This window comes from Pterocles gutturalis, unplaced genomic scaffold, assembly GCF_000699245.1.
Source record: "Pterocles gutturalis isolate BGI_N339 unplaced genomic scaffold, ASM69924v1 scaffold23595, whole genome shotgun sequence".
Taxonomy (NCBI): Eukaryota; Metazoa; Chordata; class Aves; order Pterocliformes; family Pteroclidae; genus Pterocles; species Pterocles gutturalis.
The window spans coordinates 29,469-47,736 of NW_010141469.1; the positions used below are offsets into that span (position 1 = coordinate 29,469).

The 18,268-nt window shown below is 39.3% G+C and overlaps 1 protein-coding gene across 1 annotated transcript in view; it reads right to left on the bottom strand.

Moving 5' to 3' along the window:
• Positions 1 to 17,609, bottom strand: part of DCLK1 (doublecortin-like kinase 1) — a gene marked incomplete at its 5' end in the record, with an annotated part of 31,891 nt that extends 14,282 nt beyond the window's left edge. The window contains 6 exons of the mRNA XM_010084053.1: positions 1,314 to 1,427; positions 8,661 to 8,741; positions 10,614 to 10,710; positions 11,349 to 11,426; positions 12,119 to 12,252; positions 17,415 to 17,609. Coding sequence (XP_010082355.1) covers positions 1,314 to 1,427; positions 8,661 to 8,741; positions 10,614 to 10,710; positions 11,349 to 11,426; positions 12,119 to 12,252; positions 17,415 to 17,609 — 699 coding nt within the window. The remainder of the gene's footprint in view (positions 1 to 1,313; positions 1,428 to 8,660; positions 8,742 to 10,613; positions 10,711 to 11,348; positions 11,427 to 12,118; positions 12,253 to 17,414) is intronic.
• Positions 17,610 to 18,268: the final 659 nt, after the last annotated feature.

The window sequence follows — 18,268 nt, forward strand, 5'->3', positions numbered from 1 at the left end:
GAGAAAATCTAAGAAAAGCATGAGGAACAACTTGCTTCCATGTTGAGGACGTTCAGGGTTGGAAAGAGTAAAGAAAAAATATGAGACAGGCACAGCTTGAAATTTTAAGTACTTATACTAAGTAACTTTCAGAGAGTACCCATTTTGCTGCACAAACAGTTCACACCAGTGAGCCAGATTGCATGTGCTGAGCTGAGTTTACTTCATGCTGATTTAACTCACCACTGGAGGGGCTGAGCTGAGAGACATGAAAGTGGAAACAGTACAAGAAAGTGTACATGTGCAGTCACACCACCTGCAATTTATGGAAGCTGGGAATGAACACTGAGTAATCTGATACGGGAATGGTTATGTTTAACGTGTCACTTATTTTTAGTGACTATTTGGAACGTTAACATTACCATGAGTAATAAAGAAAAGCTTACAAACACAGGCAGATGTATCAAAAATGTAAAGGATGTGCACGTTGCTATTCAATGGCATTAGTATGAATAATCTCACAAAACACTGAATATATTCTGTGCGCATGTATATCTGATACACATGTTCGTCTTTGGGAAAAAAATACAAATGTATGTGATGTATGCTACACTAAGGATGTCATTGAAACCTCAGTAGAGCTTGGTCAGAAGTTTGTTCAAGTTTTGTTTCAGAAGCTCCAAGACGTTCTAACCTGAACTGCCTAGACTGGAATTGCAACACAACAGAAGGCAGCAAGGACCTCGATTAAGCCTTTACCCAATTAAGTCCTTCTGCCTAAAGGGAAGCAGCTTGCATGTGGCAGTACAAGAAAATGCTGCTGCTCAGCTAAATCTGAAGTGGCTTTATGCATATCATCTATGAAGGCAGCAGTGAGACACCATAGCTCTCTTTGTTGTCTCCAGAGAAGAGAAGCTGAGGCTGCCATGCAGATTTTCTGTTACAATTTTGAAGTAATTTCCATTTTAAAGTGCTGCTTTAAGTGTCCTTCTGCTACAACCTCCAGGTGATGATTCTGCTGCCAAGTAACATGTCATGATCCCATAGTTCACATTGTTGAATCTACACTGAAGTTAGGTCCACTGATGTTCTGGTAAAATGTGGGAGTGTGAGTACTGTTAGATCTCCTCAGGCTGTTAAATAACAATGTGACTCACAAGGAGAATCGATGGAGAAATTGTGCAGAATACGAGTCTAACTACTTTTATATTAATTAAACACTAGTATTATCTAAAGATTAACCCTCTCTGGTTTCTTTTGGTGGCATGTCCTAAACACACACTGTCTTGTGGACACATATTTAAGTGTTTCGGCTGTGTATTTCAGATGCTTACTGCTATGACAGAAACTCCAGCTGCTGTGCTGTTCGGTTTAGGGCCTGTGTTGAAGTGCTTCTTTATCTTGCCAGCTACCGAGAGCTGATGTTCATTCTCTGGAAGGCCATCATCCTGCAGAGAAATAAAGCAAAATAAAACTTCAGAGAGAAAAGGAGAAATAAAAGAATTGCAAGGTGATTCTGATAGCACGTGTCAATACAGAAAAGTTTACAAAAAAGTTTGCAATGAAATATGAGTCAGTCATTGTCTCCATCAATGTATCTAAAATATTTATAAGATGAACATCATATTACCTCATGAACCAGCCTCTCTCTTCTTCTTTACCCAATATCTTATTCTCAAACTTTAGGTAATGTTAATTAATAATAATTGTGAGATATTTTCTTATTCTTTCTACCACGTCTTAACTACCACTCCTCAGTTATTTTCTAGGTCCATTAATATTTCAAAGCTTGATAAGCTTGGACCTGTTTATGATTCTGTTTACTTGTCACATAAAGTTAAAGATAACTTCAAAAGTAGAAAGTGCTCAAGATATTACAGAAACCCCGTTTTGGTAGGATGCAGGAAAGGATCTCCAAAAGCCCTGTGAGACAGCAATAAGGTCTCATCATAAAGGTTACAAACTCGGCGACGTTGGGGTCGGGTGAATGCTCCAGCCACGACTGAGTGAGCCACACGGCAAGGAAACACAGGCAAGATGGGAGCTGAGACATGTCCCTGCCGAGACTCTCAGGAGAGGTGAGCGTGGGACCTCACCAACATCCGGATGTATCATTGAATATGCCTGCCAGCCAGGTTACACGTGGGCTTATGGCTTGCTGTGGCATTCCCCACAGACTAGGACTGTACCGTACCAAAACCATAAATAAACAAAGCCACCTCAGCAAATCGAATCTCCAACTGGCTGATAACAAGGGACTGCAATTCCTTCCCCTGGTCCCAAGGCAGACAAGCCTGGGGTGCTGTGGGAAAAGGACAGACAGAAGTACAGACTGCTGGGGAAAGCAGAGAAGGGCTGGAGCTAGCTGTGAGTGGCCTCTTCTTCCTTGATGAAAGACACATATTCTCAACGTGTGCTAAGCTGAGGTAAAAGCAGGCACACAACACGGCCAAGCAGAGGCAGACGTGCGTTCTGCTGTCACACACACCAAGCGAGCCAGCTGTGCGTGAGCTACCCCCCAGCAGCTCTGTGGCTGTGCCAGGAGCTGCCTCCTCCTGGCTGAGGCATCCCGCCTCGCAGAGCTAACCTGCCTGTCTGCGCCTGGGCGTGCAGGTGTCCTCCGCACTGAAAGCCCAACCCTAGCAGAAAGGAGTTTGTGGTTTTGAGCAAGACAGCCGGTTGAATTCAAGTCCAAGAGAAGAAAGGAGTTTTTTAGAAATTGCATGTAAGGCCCTTAGGCCTAAAAAAAGTGCAAGAACTTGCAAGACACTCAGTGAGACTTCCCTGCTACCAGAATATGTGGGATTTCACGTGACAATATGCAGAATAGGCAGAATATGCAGGGTATCAGGCTGCTGGCCATATGCAATGGTCATCCCAAGTACTGCATGGTATGCGTAGTTATCAGCAGCTGAAAAAGTTCTTAAAAATACACTTAAGCGACATCCTAGCAGAATACATGCAAACAAAAAACAAGATCAGAATACAGAGAGATTACAGACTTTTTTTCTGGTTTTGCAGCAATTCTGAGCGCACTTAAAGAGTTACCGAATCACTGCAGTAAATCATGAGTTCAGTGAGCATATGTGAATTTTAGGGAGGGTGGTTAGGGTTTGTTATTTACTTAGCTTGGGGAGTTTGTGTTTAGAGATCCCTCATTCACCCCTTAACAAAATGTCTCAGCTGTCAAAATATGGTCAAGTGCACACAGCTGCAAAACACAAAACAAAAGAATACAACCCAGTAGCTGATTATTGTCTAACACCGGGGAGTCTTGGCTTGGCGGCATATGACCCCTAAAAATAACCTGCTTTCTGCTGACCTTGCCTTTCCCAGAAGAAAGCTAGTCTGTAAAATGAACTCTTCTTCACTGGGGGGGGGAATAATTCTCTTGGCTTTCTTGACATGAAAGCCTGCCAAATGTTCATGTCGTCTTGTCAAAAGACTAAACTATGGAGAAGACAATAGTTACCAAGCCTGTGGTAATATTTTATTGGTGAAGCACCACACCCACAGTTCCAGTGGCAATGCGCCAGAGACACATAGCTTGGGCTCTAGCTTTTAGATGAAATATCTTCCAGCTCAATTTAACATGCAGCTTAGGGATATATGGGAACTACTCTATAGATACTAATTTTTCTTACTACTGTTGGTGCTACCTGATGTTTAGTAGTTATCTTTTTTTTTTTATTTTTTATTCGAATGTGCTTTATGAACAAGCTAATATATATTGGCCGGCTCCTGGAATCATTTCAGTCAACAATAAAATAGATAGATATTGAGGGTGAGAGATGACAGCTGTTTAACTACATACAAAACAAGCTGCTCTGCAGTTTAAAAAGGCAAGAACTGGGAAAAAAAAAAAAAAAAAAAAGCCCAGAATCAGCAGGGTAGGTTGTAGAATTGAAGAACAGGCTAAACATTGCTGACAAGAACTTCATCAGGTTGCTGTAACAGGAAAGATGTCAGCCCCTGAAGAGGTTAACTGTTCCTTTCCTCTATTTTAACCTTCTGCTATAGGAACTACTTCTTTCAGTGGGTTAGGATCACAAGATTTAATCTGAGCTGCAGCAGTCAAGACAAGATCTTTTAAAGATGACTAGTGATTTTTGGTGCTCAGCTCTGGGAACTTTAAAGAGTCATGAGCTTCAGAAAATGTTTACTGCTGATGGTCTGAAAGAAGCGCTCTCCTGACCACACTTAGAAGTTGAGCAGTCAAAATCCTCTGACAGTTTGAAAACTCTCGTCCAGAACTGGAGTTTTCACCTGGACAACGGAAACTGCTTGGGATCTTAAGATATTCTTTTTTTTTTTTTTTTTTAGCAGCTTATTTGCAAGAAATCAAAATAAAATAATTTTTAAAAAAGCAGAGGTCCTTGAAGCAATTTGAGTAATTAATAAACACTGTTTTCATATTTGCATTGCTCTCTGTGGCAGAAGACATTGCCACTCAAAGAAAAATAGAAGTATTACAAAGATGGAACAAAGTGCAGGATTCCTGAACTCCTGCTGGCCTGGAGCACTCACATCCATTGCACAAGCTGGTCACAAGAGCTTCAGTTTCCATGTCTAAAAGCATGAGATTTATAGGTCATTATATAAATAACAGCAGAAAATTAGAGAAAATAGAAGTGCTGGAAAAGCATTTGGACTCTGTTTCCTTTAAGGATTACAAGGAGATTTTTCTTTGGGCAGTGTCCTAGGGTGTAACCAAAAGTAGTGCAGCTGCCAAATAAGAAATGTCTTTTTAAATTAACTTCCTTACAAATGTTCAATTTATTACTATTTACTGATCGGTTATTAATTTATTTTGCACACAAATTTCCAAGGCAGACATGGTTAAGAAAATATGTAAAAGCTCCAGTTTCCCTAATTCTTGTTAGGCTGGTGTGTGCCATCTTCCTACTCCAGCAACAACACACCACATTTTATATTGATTATTTTAACAGAGAAGGATTTACAGAATGCAATCCATCCCTTTCAGCATTCACTCCTCAATGCTGTATTGGGAAATATTTACTACTTATACAACAAAAAGAGAGTGGGTTTGTCATGTAACTTGTATAGCATAATTCAGGTTATCAATATCATCAATGTTTAAAATGCCAGACCTCAAGCTTACAGCTTCTTTTACAATTCTTTGGTTTTGCAAAGAATTTGAGCAGGTAAAGGAAAGAGCTGGGGTCCCTGTAGGGGAAGTATAAACTGATGGATTTGTTTCCAGGTCTAAGTGTACTGCACAGGAGAGACAAATCCAAATAAACTAAATGGAGGGGGCAAAGAACTGCTTCTGAATTGCATTTAGAATTCAAGATCTCCATCTGTGGCAGTGGCACATAGCCAACATCTTTTCAGGTTTTGTTTTTTTGAATTGAAAACAGCTGGGCTATTATTGACATAGGAACTGCTTTACTGGTCTGACTCTGACCATAACAAGTTTTGCAGTTTCCAAGAGGATTTCAGCTATTTTTATAGCAAAAACTGAAACTGAAATGAGGGTTGGCTCCTACTGAAACTGTCAAAGCACATTCCAGGAATCTCAGCAATTTACCAAGTAATCACATAGTAAGCAGCTATAAAGTAGAACGGTTCTTTACAATCTACAAAATGGTTTTATACAGTGTAAGCAGTTACAACACTTTTATCAAAGGCTTGATCAAAGAGAGAAAATGTTTCTTAAAATTGTCGAAGAAAACACATGCCTGTTTTCAAGCCAGCTGTCCTATCCAGTATTTTATCTGCAAATTTACCACTCTATGAATAGGTTCAAAACCGAAATAAGAAAAGGGAGCATTCGATGCCATGGAAAGGTATTTTAAAAGATTATCTGTGAAAACAGAGAGTTAGGTGAAAACCCCATGTGCCATTTCTTCTCAGAAAGACAGTATTTTATGAAAGTTGCAAATAATTGCGCAGGTAATGACAACACTTAGATCACAGAGATGTGATGAGTATATTAATTCCCTATATATTAATGATATATGAGTATATTAATTTTCCTGGGAAAATGAAATACAGGGAGCTTGTGTGACAGACCTGCAGCTGGTCAAACAGGTGACGGCATGGGGATGCGAGGTCGGATCTGGCACCAGTGTATCATTCTGCCTCCATCCACAAGCAGGCTGTCCCTGCTAAGCTACCTACTGCATGACTTCCCAGACCCACTTCAGGGAAGTGTCCTTCTTCACAAAAGCATTTAAGCACCTGTTTTAACGCAGCCATGTTCTTATTTCTCCCGAAGTGAACTAGGATTTTAGTGTCATCTAGTTAATTTTATGCCTAATATTAAGCACTTCCATGTGTGATGCTTTGAAATAGGAGCTACATTTGGAATGTGCTCAAGCACTTTCCTGAACTGGTCCCAGTGCTGGCCTTTCTTGTCTGTCCCAGAAAAAATATCTGGGGAATACATAAGAGAATTCAAAAGAAGTTTTGATCTGCATTACAAACTATTGTCAGTGTATTGCTGAAGACAAACACTGATTCATCTCAGGTGCTAATAGCAGCAATTGGAGAGAAAAGAAGAAATTACAGAACTGTCACGGAGTATTTGTTTCACTTATTTATGGACAGAACTGCTACAGGTTTTGATTGCAAAGAATTATAATAATCAAAAACTACGAGAAGTGCAGCAGAGCTAGACCAAAGGTGAATTAAACACAGTATCCCGTTTCCAGCAGTGCATCATAGTCACTGTTTATGAAATAGTACATTTAATGAACACAAGAAAATCTTGAACTTTCCTTGGTACATCCTCCAGTTTCTGTCAACCAAGTACTTAAGAACTTTGTGGGCCAAGAGTTGTATCCAGACCACTGTATTTAATAGGCATCAATGGACTCATCCTACAAAAATGCATCAAACTCCCTTTTGAATCCATTTATACTTGACCACCACAACATTCTCTGTCAAATGGCTCCACATTTTAATTTACGGCACAGAAACCCTAGAATTTGCCATTGTGCTTCAGTAACCAGAGCTCAGGCTTGGTTGGGTTAAAAGACTTTAGCCCCCAGCCCCTTTCCCTGTCCTTCCCCATCAAAAGGCACTAGCAAGGGCAGGGAGCAGACTCATGTCACCTGCACACCATTACCATCACCTTACTGACAAAGAGCTGCATCTCTTCTTCTTAATATGTCTCGCTAAAATAGCTTCCTAAAATATATTGTGGTGTAACTGAAGCCAAAAAAGAAAAAAAAAAGGTTTCCAGGGGAAGCATTAACAGTTCCAATATATTTTTCAGAAAAAGAGGAAGATTAGTGACCACATCCTTATGTGGTGTAAACAAGCAATGTTTCAGTAACCTCAGCAGCAGTGTGCAGACTGACACCACAGGTGACCTGGCCTCTCTGTGGCTTCTCATCAGTCACTTCCATCTCTTCCTCAGCAGTGCTCCAGAAACCCTCACCCATCCTCCTCCCGTGGAGATAGAGACCTCAGTCACCAAAAGTCATTATAAACTGTGACAGAACACTATGTCCAAGGACATCACCAGGCACCAAGGAAAATTAATATTTCAGTTGCTTGAATGTAATCTTAAAAATGAAAAGATTTTCATCAGACATTGTCCTGGATCCTTGCACTCTTCGTACAATGCAGAAGTGCTCTGCATGATAATGGCATTTACAATTAAAAAAAATGGTTTGGGCAATAAGGGAGCCTCCAAGACTAAAGCATATACTTGGTAAACACTTAACGGATTACCACTATTCTGGGCTATATGGAGAACATTTTCATAAAAAAAGATTAACATTTGAGGTTACTGTATATTTGAATTTTTAGAATAGTGTATTAGTGAGAAAAAGATTTTGGAGACAGCAACTGAGGGATCAAATAGTATTCCAAGGAGGACTGCACACTCAAACTTGCAACAAACAAAATTAAACATTATTTCTTCTTAATTTGTTTTTCTCTGCTCACCCCAATTGTATTTATTTTCTCAATATTCCCTTCTGAATTTGAATCTGTATTTTCTCCAATTTTTCTTTTTTGTCATCTAAATATTTTAAGACATATTAAATAGTCTGAAATAATTAACAAATAGTAAGTAGTGTCCTTGTCTCAGCATTAATAAGAGAGAAATCTCTTTATTCTCTGTCAGATTTATCCATATGCCACCTCACTGAAAACCACTTTTATGGCAAATGTCCAGCCGCTTAGAGATAAGCCAGCATACATAAATAGCTATTTCATGGTAACTCAGATTAAATGGATATGGCTGTACATAAATATATGTATATTTCAACGTCAGAAGCTAAATATAATTCTAAAGGTTTCCCTGTTTCATGCTGGATCAAGCAGGCTTAACACCATGGACTATATTTCAGTAGCTCTTAATCATGACTGTCAGATTTTTGAGTCCATCTGATTTTAGGAGAGCAAAAAGTGTCACTGAACCCGCAAGGTGATTGTTGAAGGTATAAATTTGTCAGGTGTGGTTGAGATATGTTGAAAACCTGGCCCAAAATATTTCAGAGAAAATGTAGCTGAGCATGCATAATACAGTGAATACTCCAAGGTACACATGATACACTAAACCAGCCTGTAACCCAGCTTATTTACAGTTAAATCTGTGGCATCTTTAAAATGTGCTGGCTCCAAAAGGGCATTGAAAGGACTTGACAGAAAAGAGCTCAAAAGTGCCAAATTCAAGCAGCAACTACAAGCCTGAAAATACTTACATTAACCCATGGATGCTCAAGAACTTGCAAGGCTGAGAATCGCAGATCTACATCTACTTGAAGCATCATTGTGATAAGTTCCTGAGAAATTGAATACTGGGTCAAATTGAAAGAACATTTATAAAGAGCAAATCAACATTTAATTCACTAAAGTGCTCTTCAACCGATTATGTAAGAGCGCTCAAAGAGAAAGTGAACTACCAATTGCAGAAATATAATAAGATTATTAAAAAAAAAGAACAATTATGAACTGTTGAACTTCAAGCTGAGCTTTTAAATCAATATCTAGCACCTTGAAAAGCTAGAAGAGAGTTCTGAGTTACAGCTCTGTAGCCACTGTTTAAGAAAAAACCACTTAATACATAATGTACAAAACAGATGGTTGCCTGAAATTAGGTTAGCTTCCCATTAAAAAAAAAAGCCAATCCCCCTGCTAACAAATCTAGAATTTTACTCTGAGCTCTTGCATAAATGACACAGAAGATATTAAAAAAAACTTAAACCATTATTTTTCATCCTCTGATTTCCTCTGCAATTACCTAGTTTTCAACTAGCATGTAAATAAACATATATCTAATTCTACCAGTGAGTGGGGTGCACAGAAAACAGGATAGAAGTTTGACAGCAAGTAAAAGGGTATCACCAAAGACCAAAGTTAATAATTTTTAGTGACAAGGACAAGTTAAATGAATAGGCTAATGCTTTAAAAAAGAACTTTTAGACTGAACGGGATGAAGGAGTTTCAGAGGATAACACCATTGGCAAAGGACTTGCAGAGTTCTCATTAACGATGCTACAAAACAAAGCCTGCTACACCATAATGTTGTGGTTTAGAGGACTCCTTACAACTCTATGGCTGTATCTCATTCATTAACTTCATTAGCTAACAGGCTAAAATGCTAGTCTTGATCACCATCCACATATCTGTAAAAGCAGGATGTAACTCTCTGAAGAACAGAGATTCAAAGCATAGAACTACTTTCATTACATTCATCCACCTCCACATTTCTTTTTTTTTTTTTTTTTAATTAAACACCATCACACCGAAAGAAACAGGAAGATAGTTTTGCCTGGATTTGTCTTACAGGCTACACAACTAAACTGGCAGAAATTAAGCACTTATTCACAGTATGAGCATATGAATAGTCTTATGGTTTTGGCTTTTTTTTTTTGTTTTTTACATACACATGTGTATTATCTCTCTATATATATTTATACACATGACTGTAGTGAATGTGAGATCCCTAGAAAATATGTGAGTTAAACTGTTGCTCCAGTGCACTAATGAGAGTTAAAAAAACTTGATCTGCTCTGCAAATATAATTAACTATGTCAGGATCTGTATCTGAAAAGGACTGCATCTGCCTTAGCACCTCAAGCGCTACCTCCATTGTGTCATACGCCAAGAGGCTATGGCCCATGAACTGGTGGCCAGAACAAGGCTATATTTCGTACCACACTGAAAACAATAAGGAGTTACAGGCAATGCAAGGCCTGGTTCTTTGACAGAAAGAAACAACAGACATATCTTCTAATGGGATTAATAAGGGGCAAACAGCCTCCCTATAATATTGTTATATCATATTCAAAGGCTCCAGGTTGGTATCTGGTCCGCATCATAAGTACATATAAACCACAGTCCCAGGGAGATCTCAAGCTAAGAAGTGCAGGTCAAGCAAAGTTACTTAAAATTTTTCTTGATCAATAAGGGCTGCTGGTGTCTCTTTTGTGTGAGACATCACATAGGGATGGGATCCATTTCAGAACCACCTGGAGTCTAACAGACAGACAGTGATCAAAAAACAACATATGTGGTGACTCAGAGGAATTTATAGGTGTACCAGGAGATGTATGAGACATGTCAAGTACAGCATTGTAAAGATGTATTATGCATTAGATACTGGCACTGGGAAAAATATTGGAGAAGAAAGTATCATCAACTGTAAAACCCACCTTTGCAGAATCAGAAACGTTGTCCCAGTATGGGGATGGAAAATCCACCTGTCCCATCAAAATCTGATCAAAAAGCACTTCTTGGTCATCTCCACTTCTGTAAAGTAAAAACGAAACAAAAATAACAACAAAACCCACAAAGAAATTATTTACAGAGCTGGTTTCAATAGGCTTCTTGAAATTGCTTTTAAGCAGTGATCCCTTAGTATGCTTTTGGAAGCTGTTGATTCACCCCAAGCATGCAACCATGGCTGTGAATGGTGAGATCATTAAAAAAAGTGCATTTGGTACATTCTTTCTCAGGTAACCTGCTTGTCTTTAGGATTGTCAACAACTTTGCAATTGCTTTGAGGGAGAGGAAAGATCTGATGTCCTTAAGTGGCTTACATTTTAATTACCTTTTACCGACCACAAAATATGTTGTATTTGGTCTGTGAAAGAAGATGCTTATTTCACTGTGTGTTTTAAACATTAGGCAAAGGCACTGAGAACCCGTAATGGAGCCTCATTTTGTAATGCAATGAAGTTTAAACTAAAACAAACAAACATGAGACAGAGATTTTACAGTAAAATCACAAACATTTATGGGGATTATGTAAATTACTGTGCAGAGCATGGGAAAAAACAAACCCTACGAGCAGAGAACTTTTTCCAGTGGGAATCTCTGTGCTTAATGCAAAAGCAGCATAGGGATCGATTCACAGAACAAGGATGGTTGAATAGAAGAGTCCATACCCACGGAATGGAGGAAAACCACAGAGCAGGATGTAAGTAATCACACCCGCTGCCCAGATGTCCACCTTCAAGCCATATCTAGAAATGTGAGAGACATGGTTAGAGACATCTGACTCCTATGAACTACAGTACAATAACAGAGGAAACATTTTCAGAATTATTAATAATTTCTTACATATTCTCACCTGAACTTTATGTCCTACCTACCTATCCTAATTCCACTTTCAAATCTTTTTTACATTTACATCTTAAACCACATCAAATAAGAATGTAGCGGTACATAGAAGACATGCTGTATTCTTGAGTTAGACAGCAATGCCTACCAGCATGAAGCCTACAAAGGTGACACAGGCTGCTCAAGACAGCAATCATTTACTCTGTGGAACAAATCAGAAGAAGAGGACAGTGCACAATAACAAAATAAAATTAAATGAACTGTAGTTAGCAGTCTCTGGGGACAATTTAAGAATTATTTTTATTATATCTGCAAATGGCTAGTTAGTAACTCAGTGTTAAGATGAGAAGTTTGAGGCCAACAACTGGCAGAGGAACCTGATGTAACTCCAAAGTTGGCCCTGCTCTGAGATGATTTGGACAAGATAGCCTCCAGGTGTCCCTTCCAACTAAATTGTTCTATAAACCATGATTCTGCATCATACCCAAGCAAAGGCAGCATAAAAATCTTAATTGCAAGAACTCCTGTCTGGCACACTGGCGAGAACGTGCTCCACTGTGTACACATCAATGAATCATCCCTAGAAGTGATTTACCCAGTTTCAGCAATGATTTCTGGAGCTACATATGTTGGGGTCCCACAAACTGTATATAGAGGTCCATCCACAATTGTTGCCAGGCCAAAGTCTCCTAGCTTCAGGGACTTGCTTCCATCTTGGTGTTCATAAACCTAAATCAGGAGGAAAATTCAAAGGCTTAACACAATACCATCAAGGTAACTACTATATTATTTACTAACTGCCTGATATGTTTCTTTTAATGTACAGTCTTTTTTATCCTCCTTACCTACAACATACTTCTCTGTGTGCTTTGAAAATTCACAGACAATTTGGAAAACTTCCCTTAAATGCACTCAGGGTGTTTGGGAAAGACTTACCTTGCTACCTGGCCAACAAAGGACATAATACTTGTTAGAAATTAAAGCCCAGACACAAAGGTCTGACCTTCCAACAGTGACACTCCTATATTAACTCCTCACTGACAGTCAAATCACAGTGTAGGATTTTTTAGTTTATTCATTTTACTTGCACAGAGTTTAAAGGCTTGCACAGGGATTTCAGCTTCTTGGGTCATACAACAGTGACTGCACTGACAGCAGCAACAGATTCTTTTCTTTCTATTTAAGTCACAAGACACAAACGTGGATGGACTATTTCACCTGGAAACACTGTCCTCTCCTTGGATGACTGTTAAACACCAATCAGTGTCTTAGTGGTATGTTACCATCATCATCAACAGACATAGCTAGGGCTATTAATGAGTACACATGAAAATCCCATCTTAAAACATGGTCTTCGCAGCAGCAACTTGATCTTTCATGGGTTTTTATGGGTGTAAAGGGAGATTAAGATATAGTCACAAGAAAAAAATGTAGAAATATTACTAAAAATTACAGAATTTTAAATTGTGGCTCAATACAAAAGAACAACCCCAAACCTGCAAACACTGAAAACTTACCAAAACTGTTTAAAATAAAAAAGACTAAAATGTATCTAAACTAAACCCTAGACTGAGTCTTTCTTGAATCCAGCTGCTGGTTTTGGTTCTTGCTTCCCATTTTGAAACTGTTTATGATGTAATTTAATGCTGTTTACCACAGAAGCACTTTAAAAAATGGAAACAGTCTACAGGAGGCCTTCTTAAAGTATAGATGTATCACTTTATTATTTTGCAACCATGCTCCATGCAGTCTGGCTCACTGATAGTGATAACCTGACAACAATTAGCAGTAACACTGTGCGAAAATAGAAGATATCATAGTTCATAGTCACAACAAAAATCATCCTTAATACCTGTCTTGACCAGCTACTCCTGCATCAAAAATCACATTTATCTACAACTGATTGCAGAGGAAAATCCCAATTTTTTTCTTACAAAAATACAACAAATTCTACAATGGACCCTTGAACAGATCATTTGGTGCAAAAACAAAACCTTGAAGCTTCTCGCCACTCTTTGCTACAGATCTGCTACAGCTCATAATAATTAGTTACATTATACAGGCCCTCCCAGTTTCTCCTTTCTTAATGTTAGTAATGTCTAGAGAGAAAACCCCTCTCTGTCCTGAATCCCTGCTACCAGGTGATACAGACACAAGCAGACATTCAGAATACACAAAATTCTTCTTTTCCTTATGTTATTTTTAATAGTACAACTGTATCCTTAAGAGGATCAACAACTTGATATGGATTCACATTTCCCTGCTACTAAGCCAGAAAAAAAAATAGGCTTATAGAAAAGCACTGGAAAAAAAAGCAATTATGGTTTTATTAAAAACACAGCTTGTTAAATACATCTGGTTCCTGAAACTAAAGAAAGTGCTCTCCGAAATGGCAGTAATAAATCTAATTTCAACAACAGTTTTAATTAAAGGCTAGAGACTAGAGCTTTAAATATTCACTTGCTGAAAAATGTAAAGTGTGCACTTAGACATCAAGAGCTGAATCCAGTGTAATTAGTGTCTCACATTCTATTTCATGTAGTTATCTTTTATGAAGCCCTCTCTGAGTTGTGTTAACCTAGTGAACATTCATAAGTTCCCTCCTTCAACAGACCACACCTTGTATGACTCATTCATCCTAGAAATTACGGGAAAGGCTTGTTTGGCGATATTTACCAATGCAGAAAGTTTGGTACTGTGCGTTTTCTAATATTTTGCCCCATCTGTTTCCAGGAATTACTTTCCTTGGAAAATTACTTCAGATGACTTGTAAAACTAAGGAAAGTAACTTTTCCTCACCCTGTTATAACTCCATATAAAAAGGACCCCAATGTGAAGCTGTGGTATGTTACTTGCCAGTCAAGGAATGTGGAAAATAATTTAATGCTCATGTTGTTCAGAACAAATGCTATATATGTTCCACTGCATTTAAATACTGAAGGGCAATTAAAGAAATGGGGATTAGTGCAAATTACCCACTATGTAGTGCTTTCACTGTTTTAACTAAGCAATAAAACTGTGTAATTGTACAACACTAATTGAATGCAGCCACACATAATTGTGTGCCACCATATGTATCCTATTACTATAAAGACTGTCGGTATTTTCTGAGCTGCTCTTGTGACCAGTGCAGATGGCAACAGTCGAGAAGTTGTTCTCTAGGGTTTATTATATGGCTATAAAGACATCCCATGACTTGACAAAATAAACGTGCTAAATAGCAACAATTATGAAAAATGTTCCAATTAAAACATGGAAGACACTCTCCAGAGAACAAAATAAAGGCTAAAAAAACACACGTATTCAGCATACCCTAAACTCTCAGACAATTGACTGTTAGGTGGGCTTTCTGTGCCTTGAGAATAATAAGGACTATTTAAGCACTTACAGAAATAGCTGGTGTTGCACCTAGGATGCTGAGACAGGTTCACACACACAAAGATTTATCAGCAGATTCTAAAGCTGATGGCACACATCAGCTCTAGGAGTGAAAGTTACTTTGAAGGAAAAGGAAAAACCAAAGGAGAGAATGAAGAAAGGGAAAGGGAAAGCTCTCCCTTGTGGCCAGCAGGGAAGGGACGCAAAGAGGAGACTCCAGATGAGCATCCTCCTCTGGGCTCCTCCTCAACAGCAGCATATTCCCCTTCACCCCCCAGATTTTTCCTGTAGTAACTATAGCTTTTGTCAGGTCCTGCTCATCCTCCCTGTTGCTTTTTCCTGTTAATGGGGCTGTTGGCCTTGGGACACACATTGATAGGGGCAGATGCTGTCCCCTGGTTTGTTCTGCTTTGGGCAGGCCTGGTATAGGCTCCCCTAAACCTAAAGCTACAACCCATAGGTAGGAAAAGGGGGGAGAAAGGGCTGATTCTCACACTCGTGGCCAGGAGAAACTACTGTGAAAACACTACCAGGATTTGCAGGTGCAAGACCATGACAGTAATGGCGTGAAAGCAACAGCACAAGAACAAGGGGAAAATACTGCCATGACCACTTAAGTGGAGGGTTACAGAGCTATGAGCAAAAGTCAGGCTACAGAAGGCAAGTAGAAGGTCTTCAGCAACAGAAAGGCTAAAGACCCATATGGCATTTTGCAAACATTTTATAAATGCCATGAAAATAACCCTAATTGCAACCTTGTGATACAGGGAACTACCTATCCCATTTGAGAGACAAGAAGATAAAAGCAGCGAGAACAAGAGACACTAAGCCCACAGTCAACATCAGAGACAGGGTCAGAACTCGGGTGAGGCTGGTTGCAAAAAACTCTTCTGAAACAGCGTTCGTTTATTTCAAGAACCTGATAAACCTTGGAGAACTAACAAAATTTCTGAATCAAATGCTGGCTTTTGAGAGTTAGGATGCTGCAAGAGGTTAAGGGCTGCATCCTCACTTCTGAGTGATACCAGCGTATGACCCTTACATATGCATAACACAGGAAAAATCTCTCAGAAACAATTCAGCTACAATGCAAACAATACGGTCATTCCTACTAGTGGGTAATTACCAGAGACCACTGGGCAGGCAAATTTAATCCTCTCCCTGTTGCCCCCACCTCTTGCCTATCTATCTCTCTGCCCCCAAAAGCTTCACTCTACTGTTGTCAGACTTTAGGCATTTAGAGACAGGCCAAAACAAGAGCAGGGCAAACCTTTCCTCAGATTAAGACCTCCCTGCATACTCCAAGTCACCACATTAATGAATCCTGGCATGTGACCGCTAGAACTTCTGCACGTAGCCACCTGTGAACATAACGTAAGGGCTGCTAAAGGAGTATCAATTGTTGGTGTCTAGTGAAACTTCTACCCAACTTGTTTTTCATCAGTTTCTGGAAAATGAGTCCAGGCTACCTCCTCACACAGAACTACAAAGGCACCTGCCACTAGAGGAACCTCAACTGTAAAAATCCCATTCCCTCAAAGTTTAGTAAGATCTACTTGAGTCAACTTTCCCATAAAACCTCTTCAGTGTTAAGCAGGATTAAATTCACTAAGTCATGGCAGAGAGTACACAACTCAGAGAACTGATATTCTAGGTATCACAGAATCATAGAATGGTTTGGGTTGGAAGAGACCCTAAAAATCATCTAGTTCCAACCCCCCTGTCATGCGCAGGGTGCACCTTCCACTAGACCAGGTTGCTCAAAGCCTCATCCAACCTGGATCTTAAACATTGTTTTATGGTTGCAGAATATATGGAGATTTGGGACATCTCAATCAGGAGAGATTAATTTCTCAGAAGAAATAAAACCGTGTCAGCTGGAAAACACAATTGCTTCATTCAAGAGTGCAAAATTCTCAGAAGAAGGACTAATTGCTAGGGTACATTTTTCATTGTCCGCAGTGGACAGGGCTCATACAGATTCAGTCAGGAAAACGAAGATTGAGGCTGTCTGTTTGGGAAAGTTGCTTAATAAAAAGTGCTATAGGATTATTTGGGAGATGCAGCAGGGAAAGGAAGGACATTGACGTCTCTTCCTAGTTGTGCTTTGATGTACTACATGATCAGGGCACAACATTTACACCCACCACGTTTGTAAAACTGAACTGCTGCTAATTACTTAGGCAGCTGCAGTACAGAATAGTCTGTTGAGGACAGAACACCTTTGTATTTATGAGAAGTTATACTGCAGCTTACTAAATGATCACTTCTCTTGATCACTGGAACAACTCTGCTGCTGTGTCCTGGAAACAGTTTAGATATACCAGGTTATGTTACTCTATTTTTTGTGATAGGTGTTATTCTTAGGAGGGCTTTACAATGCTAAAGCTAAAATTAAAAGACTAATGACTTAAAAGCCTGAAATAAACTTGGCGGGTGTGTGTGTGGAAGCATGGACCTCTCTCACACACTCCCAAGTTATCAACAATACCAAAAGCTGAATCTTCACTTACCAGTAGATTCTCTGGCTTGATATCCCTGTGGACTATGTTCAGGCTGTGAAGATATTTGATGGCACTGGCTAGATTGTAAAGCATCCCACTGGCATCCCGCTCTGTATATTTGTTGGTGGAAGTAATAGCATCGAAAAGATCTCCTCCCTGGAGCAAAATGACCACAGCATTTGAGCAACACTGCTTGTGAAATGACTGAAAATTTATGAAAGATCAAGGAGCATCATTTACAGAGGAGGAGGAGGAGGGAGGAGCAGCATAGTTTTCTTGCAGCTATAAACTATGGGTACTGTGATGAAATCCCCCATAATGGCAGCTGAACATATCAGTAATTCAGAACCATTTGTCATGGCTAAGTTGGTCAGCCAAGAGGCTGGAGTCTCTACTACAAACCATTCCCACCTGCTGCTGCTTTTGTAACATGTCCAGCACTTGCCAAACTGTGTGTTCAAAGCCCCTGTTGCAAATTTCTGGCATGCCTATATACTTGCCCGTCACGATGTCGCATACCAACCCTTGACACTCTTTATCATAATCACCAACAAGCTGACATCAAATTTTTGTCCAAAGCCTGACTGAACTCCAGAAAGATGAGGGAAATCTGAGTAAAACTCAAACCAGATATCTGACATGACTGCTAGTGTATTTTTAAAGTATGTTTCCATCTCATAAAACTTTGAAAATATAGATTTTAGAAACCACTTTCTCAAGATGTGAAGTTTTTGGTAGTGTGATGCTTCTTTCAACTAATACTGAAGAACTTTCCAGCATAAACATCAGACAATCAAACTGGAAGACACTTAAGAATTAACATTAGTATTTCACCACAGCTACAAATACAGATGTCAGCTTGT